The sequence below is a fragment of the Aquarana catesbeiana genome, linkage group LG02, assembly GCF_042186555.1.
Source record: "Aquarana catesbeiana isolate 2022-GZ linkage group LG02, ASM4218655v1, whole genome shotgun sequence".
Lineage (NCBI taxonomy): Eukaryota > Metazoa > Chordata > Amphibia > Anura > Ranidae > Aquarana > Aquarana catesbeiana.
The window spans coordinates 8537518-8547641 of NC_133325.1; the positions used below are offsets into that span (position 1 = coordinate 8537518).

At 50.0% G+C, this 10124-nt stretch overlaps 1 protein-coding gene across 1 annotated transcript; it reads left to right on the forward strand.

Moving 5' to 3' along the window:
• The first annotated feature begins 4749 nt into the window (after window positions 1-4749).
• LOC141129568 (olfactory receptor 52P1-like) lies at window positions 4750-5691 on the forward strand. Its single transcript, XM_073617664.1, has one exon. It carries the CDS (start codon window positions 4750-4752, stop codon window positions 5689-5691), a length of 942 nt encoding a protein of 313 aa, XP_073473765.1.
• The last annotated feature ends 4433 nt before the right edge of the window (window positions 5692-10124 follow it).

The following is a 10124-nucleotide window of genomic DNA, read 5'->3' on the forward strand; positions in this document are numbered from 1 at the left end:
CCCGTACAAATACCCCCCAGAACAAATGCCCCCCAAATCACCCCCCCAGTACAATCACCCCCTAAATCACCCCCCAGTACAATCACCCCCCAAATCACCCCCTAGTACAAATACCCCCCCAAATCACCCCACAGTACAAATACCCCCCAAATCACCCCTTTTTGGAAAGAAGTCAGTCTAATGTATATACAGTATCTCACAGAAGTAAGTACACCCCTCAGTGACATTTGTGTAAATCTTTTCTTCTATCTTTTCATGTGACAACACTGAAGAAATGACACTTGTCTACAATGTAAAGTAGTGAGTGTACAGCTTGTATAACAGTGTAAATTTGCTGTCCCCTCAAAATAACTCAACACACAGCCATTAATGTCTAAACCGCTGGCAACAAAAGTCAGTACACCCCTAAGTGAAAATCTCCAAATTGGGCCCAAAGTGTCAATATTTTGTGTGGCCACCATTATTTTCCAGCACTGCCTTAACCCTCTTGGACATGGAGGTCACCAGAGCTTCACAGGTTGTCACTGGAGTCCTCTTCCCCTCCTCCATGATGACATCACAGAGCTGGTGGATGTTAGAGACCTTGCGCTCCTCCACCTTCCATTTGAGGATGTCCCACAGATGATCAATAGGGTTTAGGTTTGGAGACTAGAGATCAGCTTGGTGTTCGGGTCAAACATGAGTTCGACTCAAACATCGGTGTTCGCCCGTTCACCGAAAAGCGAACATTATGGGGTGTTCGCGGCAAATTTGAGCGCCGCCGGATGCCCCATAATGCACTGTGAGATCGCAGTGCATGCTTTGGCCAATCCCAGCGCCCTCTGCTAACAACCAGGAGGGAAAAATGCCCTTTTAGAGATAACGCAGGAAGTGTGCAGAGGACACAGGACCTCTTTGACCTTCTGATAGTTTTCTTTTTGCACTTTTAATATCAGGAACTGAAGAACTTTATTCAGGCGGGTCCTGTTCTTGTAATATAAATTCATATATGCTTTATCACCCCTGCACAGTTTTTTTTGTATATTCTAAAATGGCTTCAACACAGTGGAGGGGTGGCCTATATTTATGGGTGGAGATTAAGCATCTGATTTTCTTTGCCCACAAGCTCTTGATGTGTAAACCCGGTCCTTCCCAGCCCCTTCTGTACCCCCTGACAATTGTTCTCAGTCCCTTGACACAACACCTTAGGTGCCCCTTGATATGTGTTCTTAGCCCGTTGACATGATCCCCTCTGAAACGTGTCCTCAGTCCTTTGACACAATACCCTGTGTTGCCCCATGACACGTTCTTTGGAAACAGAATTTTATTAAAGCCCTCTTCACATGTGACCGTGGCCTGGATAAAACCCCTTAGGTACCATCCTAATAGTCCCCTATGTACCCTTCTGACATGTGTCCTCGATCCTTGGACATAGTCCCCTAGGTACCCCCTGACATGTGTACTCGATCCTTAGTCATAGCCCCCTAAGTACCCCCCTCACATGTGTCCTCAATCCATGGACATAGCCCCCTATGTACCCCTCTGCCACCAGTGTCCTTCATCCTTGGAATTAGCCCCCTAGATACCCCTCAGCATGTGTCCTCAATCCTTGGACATAGTCCCCTAGGTACCCCTCGACATGTATCCTCGATCCTGGGACATAGCCCCTTAGGTACCTCCTGACATGGACATAGCCCCCTAGGTACCCATCGACATGTGCCCTCGATCCTGGGAGATAGCCCCCCATGTACCCCCCCATCTAACGTGTCCTCGATCCTTGGACATAGCCCCCTAGGTACACCCCTGACATGTGTCCTCGATCTTTGGATCTAGACCCCTCTGTACCCCCCTAACATGTGTCCTCGATCCTTGGACATAGCTCCCTAGGTACCCCCTGACATGTGTCCTTGATCCTAGGACATAGCCCCTTGGGTACCCCTCAACATGTGTCCTTGATCCTGGTAAATAGCCCCCTATGTACCCCCTGACATGTGTCCTCGACTCGAAGATAGCATCCAAGGTACCCCCTGACATGTGTCCTCAATCCTTGGACATAATCCCTAGGTCAATGTTTCTCAACTCCTGTCCTCAGGACCCACTAACAGGCCAGGTTTTCAAGATAACTGAAATACATCACAGGTGATATCATTTGCTGCTCAGTAATTGCAGTATTCTAGTCTGCATCTCCCCAAGGTAATACTTAAAATCTGGCCTGTTAGTGGGTCCTGAGGACAGGATTTGAGAACCACTGCCCTAGCTTCATCTCTAGGACACATGATTTGTGAGTATCTAGAGCAGAGGTCACCTACCAGTGGTCCATGGACCACTCATGGTCCACGAGAAAATGTTAGGGGTCCCCAGGGGTTCTGCCACAAATCAACATTGTGGAGGATGTACACCACCCAATGTTTCCAGTGTTGTTCTCAGTGCAGCCTGAGAGTCAAAACTGTCAGCCTGCATTGATACCCGATGCCTCCCCTGTAGTCTTGGCTCCTGTGAACTCAGAGGGTGGTGCCGGGGGTAGTGCAGAGAGCGGGAGGTGAAGAAGAAGGGGACTTCCAATGGTGTCGCTGATCACAGACTGTAGGAGAGAGCACCGGGCCCGAGCACATGGCCGGATAAGGAGCTGAGGTCAAATGAAGAGTCTGTGTAAGGCAACAGTGTAATGCCAAATGTAGGGGGGAGAGCCAGAGCATTGTGTGTAACAGGCAGAACTGTGATCCAGGAGGAGGGGGGCAGAGAGCCGGAGCATTGTGTGTATAAGGCAGCAGTGTGATCCAGGAGGAGTGGGGCAGAGAGCCGGAGCATTGTGTGTATAAGGCAGCAGTGTGATCTAGAGGGGGGGACAGAGAGCTTGAGCACTGTGTGTATAAGGCAGCAGTGCGATCAGGGGGGGCAGAGAGCTGGATCATTGTGTGTATAAGGCTGCAGTGTGATCTGGAGGGGGGCAGAGAGCTGGAGCATTGTGTGTATAAGGCAGCAGTGAGATCTGGAGGGGGCAGAGAGCTGGAGCATTGTGTGTATAAGGCAGCAGTGTAAACCGGGGGGGGGGAGAGAGCCGGAGCATTGTGTGTATAAGGCAGCAGTGTAAACCGGGGGGGGGGGGAGAGCCGGAGCATTGTGTGTATAAGGCAGAAGTGTGATCCAGGAGGAGTGGTGCAGAGAGCCGGAGCATTGTGTGTATCAGGCAGAAGTGTGATCCAGGAGGAGTGGTGCAGAGAGCCGGAGCATTGTGTGTATAAGGCCAAAAGTGTGATCCAGGGGGAGGGGGGCGGAGACCCGGCACATTGTGTGTGTATAAGGCCAGAAGTGTGATGCAGGGGGAGGGGGGCAGAGAGCCGGAGCATTGTGTGTATAAGGCAGTAGTGTGATCCAGGAGGAGGGGGGGCAGAGAGCCAGAGCATTTTGTGTATAAGGCAGCAGTGTGATCCAGGAGGAGTGGGGCAGAGAGCTGGAGCATTGAGTGTATAAGGAAGCAGTGTGATCTGGGGGGGCAGAGAGCTGGAGCATTGTGTGTATAAGGCAGCAGTGTGATCCACGGGGAGGGGGGCAGAGAGCTGGAGCATTGTGTGTATAAGGCAGCAGTGTGATCCAGGAGGAGTGGGGCAGAGAGCCAGAGCATTGTGTGTATAAGGAAGCAGTGTGATGGGGGGGGCAGAGAGCCAGAGCACCGTGTGTATAAGGCCAGAAGTGTGATCCATGGGGAGGGGGGCAGAGAGCCAGAGCATTGTGTGTATAAGGCAGCAGTGTGATGGGGGGGGGGGCAGAGCCAGAGCACCGTGTGTATAAGGCCAGAAGTGTGATCCATGGGGAGGGGGGCAGAGAGCCGGAGCATTGTGTGTATAAGGCAGCAGTGTGATCCGGAGGGGGCAGAGAGATGGAGCATTGTGTGCATTAGGCAGCAGTGTGATCCAGTGGGGGGTTACAGAGAGACGGAGCATAGTGTGTGTATAATGTAGCAGTGTGATCGGGGGGGTATACCACCCTAATACCCCCATATTTTTTATACCACTGATTCCAACATTGGGGAATTATTTTCATCCCATGGATGTCAGGGTGGTCTTTCCTCCACTGATACGGGAGCGTTCTTCTATCCACTCACCACTAATGACATTTTCTCCCCCTACTTCCCAGTAGACTTACCGTTCCACTTACTCACCCCTGACTTTGGGGGACTCTGGGGTATTTTTTCAAATGCATCTTTAATGAGAGCCACTTTCCCTGAAAACATGCTAAATACTGAGGACGCCTTTCTAGGTCTGATGCAGATGAAAGAAGCAATAGGGGAAGGGCGGGGAGTGGAATTAGCTACAAGAAGCTTAAGCCAACTAAACCCAAAAACCAGATCTGTACCCCCAGCCTACTTACCTGAGTCCTGTATCAATGCAGTGCTGTGCCGGGCTTCAGTTCCATTGGTTTCTGCTGTTGTCAGTCAAATCATGTGAGGAGGGATCGGGGGCAGGGGCGAGCCATGCTGTGTGTGTCTATAGACACACACACTCCAATTTGGGATCGAGCCCGCATGTGTGCTATGGGAGCACACCAAGAAGAGGAAGAGCACCGGTGGGGGACCCTAGAAGATGAGGTTCGGGGGCTGCTCTGTGCAATACTATTGTAGGTATGTAAGTAAGTATATAGCAGGTATATAGTATACAGAGTAGGTAAGTATGTTTGTTATTTTAAAAAAAGAGCCATTACAATCACTTTAGGATAACATCTGAGTCAATATTTCATATTTTACCAATTTTATTTTCAGCAATGATTGGTGCCATGTCGGGGGAAAATGAGACCTTCTACCAGCCAAAGAACTTCATTTTAATAGGGATCCCAGGCTTGGAAGTAGCCCACTTCTGGATCTCCATTCTTATGGTTGTCATGTACGTCCTGACCATCCTAGGAAACTGTGCCATACTTGCCATCATTATGCCAAAAGAGACCTTCCACAAGCCCATGTACCTTTTCCTCTCTATGATGGCCATAATTGACCTTGTGGCATCCGCCACCACCACCCCCAAGATCCTTTGCATTTTCTGGTTCAACGATAAAGAGATCGACTTCAGTGCCTGCTTGCTCCAGCTCTTCTTAATCCACGCCTTCTCCATGATGGAGTCTACCGTTCTTTTGGCGATGGCTTTTGACCGTTATGTTGCCATCTGCCATCCCCTGAGGTACACCTCAATCTTGACTAACGCCATCATCGCCAAGATTGGGGTCTTAGCAATAATTCGAGGATCATTCTTGATGGCTCCGGCTCCTTTCCTGATACGGAGATTGTCTTACTGTCAGAACAATGTCATCTATCACACCTACTGTGAACATATGGCTGTAGTAAAGATTGCCTGCACTGATACCACCATCAACCAGGTGTACGGCCTCACAGTGGCACTTCTGGTAATTGCTGTGGATATTGTTTGTATAGCTGTGTCGTACTGTGCAATATTCAGGATGGTCTTCAGGCTGACTTCCAGGGAAGCCCGTCGCAAGGCCTTGGGTACATGTGGGCCTCATATCTGTGTCATCCTGATCTCCTACATCCCGGCTCTCTTCTCCTTCTTTGCTCACAGGTTTGGACACAACATCCCTCTCTATGTTCACATTACGCTCGCCAACCTCTACATTCTCATCCCACCCATGTGTAATCCCATGATCTACGGGGCCAGGACCAAGGAGATCCGGAGAAGGGTAGTTGTGATATTTCGGCAGCAAGGTTAAACTGAGGTTTACTCCTTTTTATTCATCAATGACCAGATTCAGCTGTGCAGGAACATTAAACAGACACCAGAAAATGCTAATATATGCAGTGCTACTTATGGTTTTACAATATTACCCAGAATCCTCCCAGCAAGCAATAGACTTACCAAGTGTAGCAAGGTCCCGGGGCCCCCAGAGGCCTAATGGTGAACTCAAGGGTCAGGGAGAGCTGACATCCTTCCTTGTAGAGTGGGTTACCAGGCATGGTGGGTGTGATGCAAGAAGAAATGATGGGCGCCAGTCACTTTTGAATGCAAACAAGAGATTTATTGTCTCTTAAAAGAACTGTGGGATAGAGGGTTAGGGCCAGGACACCCTTGAGTAGATGCAATGATAATTGGCAGATTCCGAGACTTCTATAGGTAGACGGCTATACAGTGGAAGGCCTCCAGCCAGATAACACTTCTGTATAGGTAGGACCAGCGCTGTATCTTGGCCTAGGCCACCAAGGCCCAGGCCTAGGGTGGCACTTTGCAGGGGGGCGAAAAGAGTCCCCACCACTTCCACTACTCTTTTTAGTGTAGCGCCAGTCGTATGTGGTGGACTGGCCTGGGGAGCAGACCCAGCGGCCACACTTTATACAACTAGTATGGCAGCCGCCAATACTAATAAGTGTGTGACACTGCAGCCTAATGCTCCACCTACCCTCCTCCTTGGGAGGAAGTTATGATATATTATAAATAAGTAAAATATTTAAATTAGGGGGAGTGAGGCCTAGGGCAGCACATAACCTAAATACACCACTGGGTAGGACCGCTGTCTACTATGGCAACTAATCTTGCAACAGTCACTAAAGGTAGTTGTACTTAACTCGTGGTAACACAGAACAATCCTTGACTTATCTCACAGAATCCCACTGTAAATCTTCACTCACTGAGCTCCCAGTCTCTCACTAGACTTCCATATCCCAGTCGTCACTGGATCCCCTGAGCTTTTCCACAGCTATTCCGCTGTATACTCCTCAATAGGGATGAGCTTCGAGTTCGAGTCAAACTCATGTTCTACTCGAACATTGGCTGTTCGCAAGTTCGCTGAACAGCGAACAATTTGGGGTGTTCGCGGCAAATTCGAATGCCGCGGAACACCCTTTAAAAGTCTATGGGAGAAATCAAAAGTGCTAATTTTAAAGGCTAATATGCAAGTTATTGTCATAAAAAGTGTTTGGGGACCCGGGTCCTGCCCCAGGGGACATGGATCAATGCAAAAAAAAGTTTTAAAAACGGCCGTTTTTTCAGGAGCAGTGATTTTAATAATGCTTAAAGTCAAACAATAAAAGTGTAATATCCCTTTAAATTTCGTACCTGGGGGGTGTCTATAGTATGCCTGTAAAGGGGCGCATGTTTCCTGTGTTTAGAACAGTCTGACAGCAAAATGACATTTTGAAGGAAAAAACTCATTTAAAACTACCGGCGGCTATTGCATTGCCGACAATACACATAGAAGTTCATTGATAAAAACGGCATGGGAATTCCCCAAAGGGGAACCCCGAACCAAAATTAAAAAAAAAAAATGATGTGGGAGTCCCCCTAAATTCCATACCAGGCCCTTCAGGTCTGGTATGGATATTAAGGGGAACCCCGGCCAAAATTTAAAAAAAAAAATGACGTGGGGTTCCCCCTAAATTCCATACTAAGGGGAACCCCGCGCCAAAAAAAAAAAAAAAAACGGCGTGGGGTCCCCCCAAAAATCCATACCAGACCCTTATCCAAGCACGCAACCTGGCAGGCCATAGGAAAAGAGGGGGGGACGAGAGTGCGGCCCCCCCCCTCCTGAACCGTACCAGGCCACATGCCCTCAACATTGGGAGGGTGCTTTGGGGTAGCCCCCCAAAACACCTTGTCCCCATGTTGATGAGGACAAGGGCCTCATCCCCACAACCCTGGCCGGTGGTTGTGGGGGTCTGCGGGCGGGGGGCTTATCGGAATCTGGAAGCCCCCTTTAACAAGGGGACCCCCAGATCCCGGCCCCCCCCCTGTGTGAAATGGTAAGGGGGTACAAAAGTACCCCTACCATTTCACTAAAAAACTGTCAAAAATGTTAAAAATGACAAGAGACAGTTTTTGACAATTCCTTTATTTAAATACTTCTTCTTTCTTCTATCTTCCTTCATCTTCTTCTTCTGGTTCTTCTGGCTCTTCTGGTTCTTCTGGCTCTTCTGGTTCTTCCTCCGGCGTTCTCGTCCAGCATCTCCTCCGTGGCGTCTTCTATCTTCTTCTCCTCGGGCCGCTCCGCACCCATGGCATGGGGGGAGGCTCCCGCTCTTCTCTTCTACTTCATCTTCTTCTCTTCTTCTTTTCTTCTCTTCTTCATTTTCTTCTCCGGGCCGCTCCTCACACATGCTAGCATGGCGGGAGGCTCCCGCTGTGTGACGGCGCTCCTCGTCTGACAGTTCTTAAATAACGGGGGCGGGGCCACCCGGTGACCCCGCCCCCCTCTGACGCACGGTGACTTGACGGGACTTCCCTGTGACGTCACGGGGAATGCCACAGGGAAGTCCCGTCATGTCCCGTGCGTCAGAGGGGGGCGGGGTCACCGGGTGGCCCCGCCCCCCGTTATTTAAGAACCGTCAGACGAGGAGCGCCGTCACACAGCGGGAGCCTCCCTTCATGCCAGCATGGATGCGGAGTGGCCCGGAGAAGAAAATGAAGAAGAGAAGAAGATGAAGAAGAAGATGAAGAGAAGAGTGGGAGCCTCCCCCCCATGCCATGGGTGCGGAGCGGCCCGAGGAGAAGAAGATAGAAGACGCCGCGGAGGAGATGCTGGACGAGAACGCCGGAGGAAGAACCAGAAGAACCAGAAGATGAAGGAAGATAGAAGAAAGAAGAAGTATTTAAATAAAGGAATTGTCAAAAACTGTCTCTTGTCATTTTTAACATTTTTGACAGTTTTTTAGTGAAATGGTAGGGGTACTTTTGTACCCTCTTACCATTTCACACAGGGGGGGGGGGGCCGGGATCTGGGGGTCCCCTTGTTAAAGGGGGCTTCCAGATTCCTATAAGCCCCCCGCCCGCAGACCCCCACAACCACCGGCCAGGGTTGTGGGGATGAGGCCCTTGTCCTCATCAACATGGGGACAAGGTGTTTTGGGGGGCTACCCCAAAGCACCCTCCCAATGTTGAGGGCATGTGGCCTGGTACGGTTCAGGAGGGGGGGGGGGGCCGCACTCTCGTCCCCCCCTCTTTTCCTGCGGCCTGCCAGGTTACGTGCTCGGATAAGGGTCTGGTATGGATTTTTGGGGGGACCCCACGCCGTTTTTTTTTTTTTTTTTGGTGCGGGGTTCCCCTTAAAATCCATACCAGACCTGAAGGGTCTGGTATGGAATTTAGGGGGAACCCCACGTCATTTTTTTTTTTAAATTTTGGCCGGGGTTCCCCTTAATATCCATACCAGACCTGAAGGGCCTGGTATGGAATTTAGGGGGACTCCCACGTCATTTTTTTTTTTTAATTTTGGTTCGGGGTTCCCCTTTGGGGAATTCCCATGCCGTTTTTATCAATGAACTTCTATGTGTATTGTCGGCAATGCAATAGCCGCCGGTAGTTTTAAATGAGTTTTTTCCTTCAAAATGTCATTTTGCTGTCAGATTGTTCTAAACACAGGAAACATGCGCCCCTTTACAGGCATACTATAGACACCCCCCAGGTACGAAATTTAAAGGGATATTACACTTTTATTGTTTCACTTTAAGCATTATTAAAATCACTGCTCCTGAAAAAACGGCCGTTTTTAAAACTTTTTTTTGCATTGATCCATGTCCCCTGGGGCAGGACCCAGGTCCCCAAACACTTTTTATGACAATAACTTGCATATTAGCCTTTTAAAATTAGCACTTTTGATTATTCATGTTCGTGTCCCATAGACTTTAACGGTGTTCGCGTGTTCGAACGAACTTTTTTCCTGTTCGCATGTTCTGGTGCGAACCGAACAGGGGGGTGTTCGGCTCATCCCTACTCCTCAAGCGTCACCTCCCGCTGTCCTGCCGGGTCCCTGGCTTGGCACTCGCTGATGCTTTCCCACTTTCCCTGGCTGGTGAGAAGACTGCTCAGGTACCTGCTTCAGATTACTCACAGTGGTCTCCAGTAACAAGGTGGATGGTCCCTTAGTGGCGACAGCTTCCCCTCTACCTCCAACCACAACTGGTCCCCCATCCGGCTGAACCTTCACAACTCGGTTGGACTCCAATCCTGCAGTCCCAACCCTATGCTGCTTCTTCTGCTCCTGGATAGGCCTCAGGCAGCCTAGCAGCCAGGTGTCCCCGGGATAGGCCTCAGGCTTCCGGCCTAGCAACCCGGGGGCTACATTACACACGTCCACCCAGACAGCCGTCCAGGTGGAACAGAACCCCGATCACCTGACTCCACCCAAATAAATAGGCTCTCTCAGCAGGCCAATGG